This window comes from Salvia hispanica, chromosome 4, assembly GCF_029641045.1.
Source record: "Salvia hispanica isolate PSC_SH4W2 chromosome 4, Shi_PSC_v1, whole genome shotgun sequence".
In the NCBI taxonomy this organism is placed as follows: domain Eukaryota; kingdom Viridiplantae; phylum Streptophyta; class Magnoliopsida; order Lamiales; family Lamiaceae; genus Salvia; species Salvia hispanica.
The window spans coordinates 31,739,016-31,751,792 of NC_142695.1; the positions used below are offsets into that span (position 1 = coordinate 31,739,016).

The 12,777-nt window shown below is 37.0% G+C and overlaps 1 protein-coding gene across 1 annotated transcript; it reads left to right on the forward strand.

Moving 5' to 3' along the window:
• Nucleotides 1-1,346: 1,346 nt before the first annotated feature.
• LOC125195832 (short-chain dehydrogenase/reductase 1-like) lies at nt 1,347-4,164 on the forward strand. Its single transcript, XM_048094085.2, has 4 exons — nt 1,347-2,221; nt 2,661-2,919; nt 3,204-3,398; nt 3,541-4,164. The coding sequence occupies exons 1-4, from the start codon at nt 2,130-2,132 to the stop codon at nt 3,934-3,936; spliced, it is 942 nt and encodes a 313-aa protein (XP_047950042.1). The 5' UTR covers nt 1,347-2,129; the 3' UTR covers nt 3,937-4,164.
• Nucleotides 4,165-12,777: the final 8,613 nt, after the last annotated feature.

Below are 12,777 nucleotides of genomic sequence, written 5' to 3' on the forward strand. Positions count from 1 at the left end.
GGTGAGTATCAATAAGGATCACCAACTACACACGCACAAACATGAGTGATGGACCCCACCATCACTTATCATATTTGGGTGTGTGTAGTAGGGGATGTAGTAGGTGATCTTTAGGGAGTAGTATTTTGTTGTCATTTTACATAGAGTGTGGGGAGGGGGGCTCAGCCGCGTTTGCGGCATGGAAGGGCGCTCCAGGCGGACTCCCGACGACCGCCGTGACGGTCTTTTGCAGACCGCCGTCAGTATAAATTTTTTTAAATTTTTAAATTTTTTTTGAATTTATTTCTATAAAATATCTATTTCCAATTCATTTTTTTCATTCCATTCCATTCTATTTATTTTTGCCCAATAAATTTTGTTCTAGTCCAATTGAAATGTACCAACAATTAATAAAATAACGTGATTTGTGGCTGTGGCGTGACTGTTAGAGTGTTCACAATAGTTTTGGCCAACTCCAAGGCCAAGCCACAAATTTTTGTCCACAACCACAAAAATTTGTCCACAGCCACAAAAAAACTTGTCCACCCTAATAGTGCAACAAATCACATTATTTTTTCAATTATTGGTATATTTTAATTTTTATTCGGACTACAATAATTAGAAAACAATACATAATTTAATAAAAAAAAAATTAAAACCAAATCTTCGTTATATTATAGATAGGGAAAGAAAAAATATACAATGAAAATTTTATAATTAGAGTGTAAAATGTGTGTAAAATGTAGGGAGCGGAAATTAGGATGTAAAATATGTGTGAGGTGAAAATGTGTAAAATGTAGTGTATCTATAGAAAAAAATCGAAAAAATAAAAAAAATAAAAAAAGCTTTTCCAGCGCCGCGGACCCGTGGTCCTACCCTCGCCATGTCCCCGCCGACTAGTCGGACCACGCCCGTCCATCCCCCGCGGCCCTCGGTTTCCACTATAGAGCCGCGGCTCCTTATTGTGCAGACTCTTATTGACCTGGATAAATTTTTATGGCCGTGAACAAGTTTTTTTGACTGTGGCTGAAGCACCAACGTGGATACTCTTATGCCCATGTTTTCTCTTCGTTCTATTTGCCGCCGCTCCACGATAGTTTACTTGGTATGAGATGATGAGAATTAAAACAGGATAGGATTTAGTGGTGAGGGGCCCACAGCATTAGAAACCAATTCTAATGTTCACTTTACAAGAAATAAGTCATGTTTTAACCATTTTTAAGTTCTGAATTAATTATTTTTTATTCTTTCCTTTATGAGTAGACTAAAAAGCCCTCATAGGTTTTGCATAATCTGTGAAATTTTTGGGCGAGAGCTTTATTTCACTTGCAAAGAAAACAACCCAGGTTCAACAAATTCATTCACAAGAATGGTAAAACTCCTAAAATAATTACCAAATCACAGAGGAATCAAGCAAGGTTTCATAGGAAGCTCAAACACTTTTCTTCATTTTCTTTAAAAATTCACCATCAATGGTGACCGCAGTCATACAAAAGCGGCGTACGGCAGCACCAACGTTTGCATCCGCTCCATCACCGCCGCCGAGATGTACGATGTCATCTAAGCGTCACCCACATGTGCTGCGCACCCATCATCTTCAACATCCTCCTCAACCCCAAGCCACACGGGCGCCTCCGCCTCTCCGCTCCCGTGGAGATCCTGACCGACGGCACGCCTCCCCCCGCCACGCTCCGGGAGAGGATCGAAGGGCTGGGATTCTCACCTCGATCGATGAAGTTCGACCCTGATGGGTAGTTTTCATCGTCGACCAAAGGGCTGAGAGGAATTTTCTACGTTGAAATTGATTTGGGGGAAATTTACTGATTTGTGTGAAGTGAAAATGACGAGGGTAAAAAAGTAATCTCAACTCTAATTTTGGATGTCAACACCGCTTCAAGAAATAAAAACCACCTCGAGAAGAAGATTTGAAATTGGGTCTTTCTCAAGTGAACAGTGCGGGCCCTGTGACTTTTCTAGGGCTTACTTGAAATGAATAAAGGAAGGTGAACATCAGAATTACTCTAGAATTGACCCCATTTCTTGGTATATCTAAGAAAGTGAACGGGTCCTTAGTGGAGAGTGGAGACGGCTACGCCGTCATAACCATAAAGCTCACTGTTACTGAGCGAGAGCTTCCCTACGCCTAATTCATGGGCAACAAAGACAAGGCTAGAGAGAGGAGAGAGAAAAGGCGCCAAGAAATCTCTCTCGTCCGAACTATTCCCTATTCCGATCACCAAAGGTAGATTATCCGAAACTTCTATTCTGCTATATCGGAATTTTTAGCCTCCAAATTATCAATCGAGACGCTGCTATCAGGTTTACGGTAAACTTTTTATTTTGTTCTCTGTTTAATCGCAATTTCTATTTTAACGTGTTCAACATTCGAAGGATTTAGGATTTTAGGGCTCGATTCCCAGGGGGGAATATATTTCATATTTTGATAGCTTGTTTAAATCCTGGGAGATTAATTGTGACCTAATCCAACTTTATAACTATTTGAAATTCCAATTTTCTACTTTTGATATAGAATTCAAATTGTGGAATTGAGAGGAATTGGAATTGAAAGCTCCAATTCCAAATCCACACCATCAATTATGAGATACCGAACGGAGCCTTAGGATAATAAGACCATAACTGAGTTGAATCAAGCTTTTATATATTATGAATGTTTTTCCTAGATGGTGGACCTCCAACACCATTGCAGTGGTGACTGGTGCAAATAGGGGAATTGGATATGAGATATCACACCAACTTGCCGGCCACGGATTGACAGTTATTTTCACCTCGAGAGACACTAGCGTTGGAGAAGAAGCAGCAAAGGTCTTACAAGAACGAGGTCTAAATGTCGTGTACCGTCAACTAGATATTGTGGATCCTTCATCGATTGAAGCATTTTCTACGTGGATAGAGGAAGTTTATGGTGGTATAGATATATTGGTAGAGTGGCCTCTTCCGAATAATTTTGCTCGTAAATTCGTTTTAGGATCAAATAAAATTCATTCCTGCTGCAATGCTAGTTTCAGTGATTGCATATTTCGGAAGCTTTCTTGATTCTAATAATTCTGATGAGATTTTTTATTATCTGTTTGATAAGAATCAGCCTTTTAGTGAACATGATTAGTTTTCTATTCATATATATGTAACTTTCTAGCATTGCATTTGACCATTTCCCTAGTAAGATTTCAGGCATCCAACTGAATATAAACCAGAAATTTTTCTAGGTAAATAATGCAGGAGTAAACTTCAATTTTGGGTCAGACAATTCCGTGGAACATGCGGAAAAAGTCATTGCGACCAACTACTATGGGACCAAAAACATGATCAAAGCCATGGTCCCTCTCATGAGACACTCAACTTCAGGTGCTCGCATTCTTAATGTTAGTTCAAGACTCGGAAGACTGAATGGAAGACGGAATGTAAGAGGTCCACCGATTCATTTCCATTTCTATTTCCCTTCCCGTGTACCTTATTTTGACTGCTAAAGAATGTCACATTCTTCAAGTGTACATTTTTCCCCATCGAATGCCGCTATTGATGAAGTTTCGTTTGATTGTGTAGAGAATCGGAAATGTTGAGTTAAGAAGAAAGCTGGAAGATGACGAATCACTCTCTGAGGAACTCATCGACCAGACAATGGATATGTTCTTGGAGCAAGTAAAAGATGGCAGTTGGAAAGAGGGTGGTTGGCCTCAAGTTTACACAGACTACTCTTTGTCAAAATTAGCTGTCAACACTTACACGAGGTTAATGGCTCGGATATACTCGGAGCGGGTGGAGGGTGAGAAGGTATATATGAACTGCTGCTGTCCCGGCTGGGTGAAAACACGTATGACTGATTGGGCAGGGCACACTAGCCCCGAAGAAGGGGCTGATACTGCAGTATGGCTTGCCCTGCTTCAAGACCAAACTGTGAGTGGCAGATTCTTTGCTGAGAGGCGTGAGATTAATTTCTAAGATACAGGATGGCTTACCTTCTCGGACAAGAAACGAAGTAACGCTGCTGGTAAGGAAAATTGCCTGTGCTTGCTGTTTTAGTTTGATGTATGTTCAAAGCTGAGTTATTTGCACTGCTTATTTGGGTTAGAGCTTTAATATAAAATTGGTGTTATTTGTATTGAAATTTTGGAGCATTCTCTCCTCTATTCTGAATTCTATTGATGAGGCAATTACTCTTTGGTTAAACTGGTTGTGGCCTGAACATGAAAACATGTCTTTTCCCTGCAAGAAAATGCCAGGTTTAAGAGCCTTAATTCTAAATGGCTTTTTGATTTTACTGCAAACCCCATTTTGGCCGCTTTAACATATATGGCTCTCTCTTTTTTTATAAATGAATTTAAATTTAAAGGCCCCACTACGGAATCTTTGTGTCATCTTAGCCGGGATAGAGAGAGTACTATGTATTTGTTATACCTGTCTTCAATACTGAGGTCCAATGTTTGAATCTTGAGAACTTTGAATACAATATTTTTCATTTTTTATTTTATTTCCTTACGTAAAAAACTCATTTCAATCACTTCAGTGACGGAACCAGCATAGGCCACGCCCCCGCTCCAGCGGGGGCTTGCTTGTTCCTGATCACTATTACCACCGGAAATTGTAAGGGTGCCACCCAGTTGCAGAATCTATTGATTGCTTAAGGAAGAAGATGAAGTTACATGCTTAGGTTTTGCTATTGGGCTGGAATGTATAATAAAATCAATTGGGTCATTGGTATTTAGTAGTAGATGCTATTAATACTCTTATTTAATTCCTGACCAAATATCTCTCACTATAGATAAATCGATAGTCATTAGTTTTATAACTCTTAAGTCATTTATTTAATTCTTTTTTCCTCCTATTATAAATTTTATTTCATGTGCGCTTGGTGCATGAATTTAGTTCCTCTATCTATTAATTGTATTACTCCGTAATAGATGGCGTTCTCTTTATTTTGATCTGTTTACTTTATTTTTTATTTTTTTTATATTAATTGCTAATGAGAGTATGAGTTTAGGGGATATGGTTTCATATCAGAAAATGGGGAGAAATATTTATAAAAAAAAATTAATCTTTATATTTTATGGCGAAAATTTATATCAAAAAATTTGTTATCAAATTGTCTTAGAATTATAGTGTATTGTTTTACTTGAGAAAATGTTAATCTATTTAACTTTTGTAAAAGTTTATAGGTATGAAAAAATTTTAAATTATTTTAATATTATTATTTTTTATATTTCAGCACCGGCTTTTTTCTATTTTTGGTTCCGCCACGAATGATTCTTGAATCTTTGATACTTTTGAAAGCTTTATCACTTATTAAATGGAGTACAATTAATTGCACTCCTTCCGTCCCAACTAAGTTAAGACGTGTTTTTTTTCGGATGTCGCAACTAAGTTGAGTAATTTCCTTTTTGACAAAAAACAAAATATTTAATTACTCTTACTTTATATATCTCTAACTTTACTTTCTTTTATCTCTCTTACTCATTTCATGCTATATATTGTTCTCGTATTTGAATTTCACAACTAAAATGCTCCGTATTTGAATTTCACAGCTAAAATGCTCCTAACAAATAGTGTAAATTAATGTGAGAGATACGAAGAAAGGTATCATGGGAGGACATTCGTTGTAGATACTGTTAAGGATGTGGAGGAATTTCATGCGTTACTTTGCAAGTTTTGATTGTTTACATTTTAGTTTATCTTTAATTGTTTATCCTACTCAATTGTAGTACAACTATATAACTAATTCTTAGCCTACATTTAAGCTCATAGTTAAATACTACGGTAAATAACTCTACTCATGTTTGGTTGACGGAAAAGTAAAAGTTGACAGGAAAATGATTCCGGGAAAAATGGATTCCGGGAATATGATTTCTAACAATTTTAATTTCATGTGTTTAAAAAATAGCAAGATTTTAAATTTTATAATTCATTTAAACACTAAACTAAAAATATGTTTAATTTTTTTATAAATAAAAACGAATAATAAAATAATTTTTTTAAAAATTATTAATTAAAAATGATAATATTTATATTATTATATTTATTGTTATGGTGAATAATTCAAATATGGATTATCCATTATAATATACAACCTCCGTCCCATTAAATATGCAACATTCGCTTTTCGGCACATGATTTTATGTAGTGTTGTTTTGTGAGTTAATGAAAAGAGAGTAAAGTAAGAGAGAAGAAAAAGTAGAGAGGGTATTGTTTCCATTTTTAGAAACGTTTCATATTTAATAGGACAGACTAAAAAAGAAAACGTTTCATTTGTAATGGGACAAAGGGAGTATAATAATATAATTATAGGGATGTATTCATATCCTTTTGCTAATTATTGTTCTTTTTCCTTCTAAATCCTAGCACTGCGAGTTTGATGATCTAATGGACGAAAATTAAGGAGATTATGTTTATTTAAATTATTAAAATAATAGGAAAAGGGCTTATTTGGTATACACTTTCACGTCGGTTATGGAAAGTGTTTGATTCCCTCATTTCAGAATCAGCGGTTTTATTCAATGATTTCACAAAGATTTCTTCTTTTTCACCGGTTATTCTCCTTCTCATATCTTTCTGCATTGAACACAATTGTTTTTATGGCGAAATTCGTATACTTTTAACTTCTTGAGTAAAATTCCATATTATCATTGAACACCAAAAAACAGTAATGCATACCAATCCATAGAATGTACAGAACAAATGATGCACAAACAATGTTAATATAATGCAATAAATTAGACCAATAATGTAACATACAGTCAGTCATGTATCATTCTCATTATGTAATGCTATAAATCAGACCAATAATTCATTAATGTCTGATGTGTAATTCATAATATAAGCCTATTAATGCATAATATGAACTTTAAATGGTGTTACTCTATACAGTAAACTTATCATAATGCAAAGATTAGCATAAATCATCAAGTCTAATGAAACAATCGCTTCAGATTTCAAGAACAAGGCTAATACATCAAAACACAGCCAATAGTCAACAACGTAACAAAACCAACAAATAATGCTTCATCTATGTGTGTTCCAATCGTTTCATATTCAAACAACATCGTGACATACACAACATTGACAATAATGCATAATTTAATTATGAATACACAGTACATCTGCAAGAGAATGCTCAATAATGCAGTACAACGAACGAATAATGCATCAAAACAGGGGGACCAATTATGTAACCTTCGGTCTCTGTTGGTTGGTTTTTCTATAGTCTGCCCCTCTTCGTCATTTGTTCTCTTTAAGACACAAAAACTACATCAGTTACGTTCCCTAATCCAAATCGACCACAAAACTACATCAGTCTCTGTTGGATGGGGAGTGCAATATTACTTCTGTAGTGGTTGCTCGTAATATTCCAATTGTAGTTGTTATTTCAATAAGCATGGTGAACTCAAGAACAATCGAAACAAAGAACTCAAATATTTGGAACGCACGAGACGTGCGATTCGTCGGCGCTTGCGCCGAGACGAATCGTGCTATATGTGCTCCAATTAGGGTTGTCGAGCGAGTAGGAGCGAGGGAGGCTATCAGCCGGTGACACGCAGACGAAGGAGGTCTCGTGCGCGCCGCCGGCGAGACCGCCGGTCCTGGAATGCTTCAGGAATCGCGGCTGGAGAGTGGGAGAATCGCAGCGATCAAGCAGCGACATGAAAACGAGCAAGGGCTCGTCCACGCCGCCGGCCAGACCGCATCAACGATTCTCCAGTCCTCACGGTGTTCGACGGTGGTGGCCGTTGACGGAGCCGCTGCTCGTCCGCGAGCAGCGGCGGTTCTACCGCCAGACCCTAAACCTAACCTAAACCCTAACCCTAGTCAAACCCTAGCCGCATGACGCCGGACCGGAGCTGCGCCGCCTAGAGCGGATGCGGCTGGTTCGAGCAAGGTCGACAGTGACGGTAGGGAACGGCCGGAGGATCGCGGTGTTAATTGCGTTCTGGTCGGAGACGATGAAGGGCATTAATCGCGGCTTTTAAGCACCGGAGAGGGAGAAAGGAAGCAGCCGCCGTCGCGCGGGCTGCCGGAGATAGCTCGCGTCCCGGCGAGAATATCCCCGTCGGATCTTTCGTCGTTGTTGATCGTGCGTACCTCGATCACGAGATAACGATGAAATATCATTTTAATGATTATTTGATTCCTAAATTAAAAGATATCATTAAAATATTATTATTTAATGGAAATAAAATATTTTGGGAAGATTTCCCTAGATTTTAGGAATATTTAGATTATTGACTATATCTATGTAAATAAATATATTTATTTTATTTATAGGATATATGGACAAGAATAATTTAATGGTTTCCTGATTATATTATATATCTAGAATCCTAATAATGATAGATATGTAGGATTTCATTAAATTTAAGTTTATTTATTCATGTCAGTCCAAGATATAAATAATTAATTATTTTAGATAAATCTTATAGAAGACATGAATATGGATTAAACTTAAGAAATTGATATTTTATCCTTTAATAAGATGTTTAAAAGATTATAAAAGATTTAATTATCCAGTCAATTAAATGCCCACAGAATTTAAGTAAGCCTTTAATCTGCAATAAGGCTGAGGATAATTAATGAAAAACCATAACTCAAATATCTAAGCGATAATTACGAACTAAGTTTGTATATGGTCTCCATCGATTGGTCCACAACTTACGAAGTTACTTTCTGAATCTTATCGCCACCCATGCTGTGGGGACAATAATCCTAAGAAATAGCGAGTTCGTATAGGTGGACTTCTCATATGTAAATAGTATGGATTAGAATGTAGTTTCCAATATTATCGCCACCCATGCTGTGGGACAATAATCCTAAGAAATTACAAGTTTCAGAAGTCCAAACAGAATTTACGAGATAGCTTGATCTTGTTATCAGCTCATGAACATTGTTATGGGAGTGTGTTGTAGAAACAAGATTCTGTAATGCTAAATCTGATGGTCGTGCTTAGGCAACATTAGGCGGCCATGCCGTGCTGCGGTCTCTGGACTATTCGTCGGTGTTGTGACCAGTAAAAATGTTAAAATTTTAATGCGTATTGACCTCTGCTTGAGGGTACAAATTTTTAATTTTACAGTTGTGAGAATTTGAAAAGTTTTATGGTTATTCTCCTCAGTTTCATCACATAAGTTTATGACAAATAGTAAATATTCTGTTTTGCAGTGCAAACTAAATCGTCAACATGTCACTCAATCCTCTTTATGCAATTCTTAAAGAAAACAAACTCGAGGGCCAAAATTACATAGAATGGAAACAAAATTTGGACATCGTTCTCACGGCTGATGAGTACAAGTTTGTGCTCACTACTCCGCGACCTCCAGTGCCGGCGGCTAATGCCGCTATGGCTTTGCGAGATGCGCATAAACGGTGGCATAAGGCGAATGAGATGGCTAAGTGTTATATGTTGGCCTCTATGTCAACAGTGCTTAGACATCAGCATGCCGCCATGGCGACTGCCACCGAGATTATGCAATATCTCACGAATATCTTTGGTACTCAGAATCGAACGGCTAAGTCTCAAGCTTTTCGGAGTATCATGTGCAAGATTATGAAGGAAGGTTCATCTGTGCAGGACCATGTCCTCGAGATGATGAGCCACCTCAATCAAATTGAGGTTCTGGGAGGCGTCATTGATGCCGAGTCCCAAGTTACAATCATCCTTCAGAGTCTGCCCCCTAGCTTTCAGCAGTTCAAGCTCAACTTTGAGATGAACAAAAGAAACTACACCTTGGCTGAGTTGTTGACTGAACTTCAGTCGGCAGAGGATCTCATGAACCAAGCTAAAGCTGCGATGGTTAGCTAAGGAAAGAGGAAAGTGACAAACCAGGTCGTACCTAAGGAAGCTAAGGAAAAGAAGAAGAGGAGGTCGGGAAAGAAGCAAACATGAAAGTGTGGTGAGAAGGGGCATTGGAAGCCAGACTGCCCCAAAAAGGGTAAGGCTACAGGTATGCACCAAGCTCTAGTTGTCGAGTCATGTTTGGCTTCGACTTCATCTCATACTTGGGTTATAGACACTGGAGCGACTGATCATATTTGTTTTGATCCTGACTTAATGCAGGTGACAAGACGGCTTATGATGGAGAGATCGAAGTCCAGCTGGGCGACGCTACTAAAGTGGCGGCCGTAGCAGTGTGAGACGTTTATTTGCGTTTTAGTAGTGATAGATTTTTGGTTATGAAGAATGTTTTGTTGATACGTTCTTCTAGAAGAAATTTAATTTTAGTTTCTAAATTTGTTTTTGATGGATATTCGATTTCTTTTAATGACAGTTGTGTTATTAAGAAAGATGGTTCTTATATCTGTCGTGGTATCATGGAAAACAATCTGTACACAATTCTTGGGGTTTGGTGCCCCTTGCACAGCGGAAGACTTGTACAAAAAAAATAAATCAGATAAGGATCTATTTGACTGATTATGCGATTAATCAATTCACATGTTAAACAGATAATTGCATGCTAGAACACAAATAATTCATGCTTAGAAAAATATAAACCCTAAAACATGAATTCTACGGTTTAGAGTTACCGATTTGATTCTCCAAAGAATCGACGATTGCTCGCGCCTTCTCCACGTGACGATCTTCAATACTAGACCATGGATCTTCTCTCTGGTTCCCAAACTGTATCTCGATATCAGGGTGGGCTGATCTCATCAAAATACTAGGACTCGAATAAAGAAGACAAAAAATTCTCACGGAGGAGAGCTGAAAATTTTGACTCCTTCTGTAGAGAGAGGAGATCGAAAATTTCAAGTAAAATAAAATTATATGTCTGTCTCACCTTTATTTTCCTATTTATATTAAGTTCCTTTTGGGCCCAGACAGGGATCTATGGAAGGTTTTGGATATGGGCTCCCCCAATTAGCTTTCTACTAATTAAATTGAACTCACAATTTAATACAAGCTTATATTGGAATATTACGAGCAGCCACTATAGAAGTAATATTGAACTCTCCCCATCCAAATCCGAAATTACAAGTAATCCGGGTTTCCACTTTATTTATTATTTATTTCTCGCGCTTAAGATATAAATGTCCATTAATTAATTAATGTCACAAGCAAACACAATGTAATAATAATAGTGATTCTATTCGTGTGAGAGTGTTCGAATAATACTGAATCGGGTTAAAAGTGGATTGTAGAGTTTTACTTATACAAGCAAGATTCTATTCGCGCGAAACTTGCTCGAAACATGCTTTTCAGTATACCAAACCTAACAATCCCCCACTTATACTCAAAACATGCTTTCGAGCATACCCACTGCCAAAAACTCTCCCACTTATACTCAAAGTAGGTCTTTGTACTAGATATATCTAACTACCATTCATTTCACTAAGTGAAAGAAAAATCTGCTTGGTTGTTCTTTGATAATATCTTTTTCATCATAATGTCTTTGTTGCGTACTTGATCTTTAATTAATTTCATCTCCATATGTGATTGCTTAGCTTAATAAACTCGTGTGTCCCTTGAGTTAGCCTTCACTAGTGTAATAAAAAAATAATACTCATAGGCATACTCAAACTTACGATTAAAGCTATTAGGAAGATATTCCTAAGGTAAACACATATTCAGAGGATGACTTACTCGATCTAATTAGTCATAAAACTAAGACAGTGTAACCCCAAGGACATTACATGAATGACTGGTAAACTAGAATATAGTTACTAGTCTTTCTCAAGCACTAGGGTATATTTATTACCTCAATCAAAATCCTTTGCAATGGTTAATATGATATATACTTGCTATGCAAAAGCACAACCAATATCAAACTTAGTACACATTTCAGCATACATGAGACATCTATCTCCAAAACTAGTCTCATTATTCTTGATCTCACTAAGTGTCAAGCGACACTCGACTAGAGACAAGACAATTTCATCTTGAAAGGTAAAACCTTTGCATGAAAATTCTAATGCTTAAATGTTCCAAGCAATGTGTAGATATAGGATTCCTAAGAGAATCTCAACATTCTTTCTAGCAATCGTAAAAGGACTTAGATGCTAAGAATGTAATTAGTTTCTCTTAAATCATTTATCTTGAACCGGGTAGACAACCAGTTTCCTATGCCAGATGTGAATCTCAGTTGTTTGCAACTTTTGTAGATTTCATCATCGTAGAGTACCAATAATACCATATGTAATGCACTTTCAACTTCCTTGTGCTTACAGCACTGTTAAGGACACAAGTCAAATTCCAAATATTTTACAATTTTGATAAAACACATATATTCTGATTTAGATGCTTGCCTAAGACCACGGAGGTCTATATAAGCTTCCAATCATGCATTTCTTGCCCTTAATTACATATCCATTAGAATGTTCTAGTAGATGATTTCCTCAAGACTTCTATTTATAGAAGGCTGTCTTGACAATCATAATACATACATTCTAATTTATGTAAGTTCTAATAGACAATATGATCGAATAAATCCTGGCACAACGATAGCGAGAAGATAATTCTCTTTGAGCATAACCCATTGTCATTGTCTAGCCTTTTGATATATTCATTTACACTTGCAAAGACACTTGCTCCCACTGACTAACACAGCCTGTAGATGGTATTGCAAGTCTTGTAAAACATGTTGTCTATCTTAGATTGTAAAGTATGGAATCTATCACCTTTTCAAAGATGATTATCCAAATTAACCAATACTACATTGTAGTTAACGGGATTATGTTCAAGTTAATCTAAGACTGAGTCTTACGACACTCTTAGACCCATGAACTTGTTGTGTTCCAGTGGAACGCTCCCACTACGATATGGTTCTTACAATCTTAGGTACTGAAGTTGATTTTATTAGT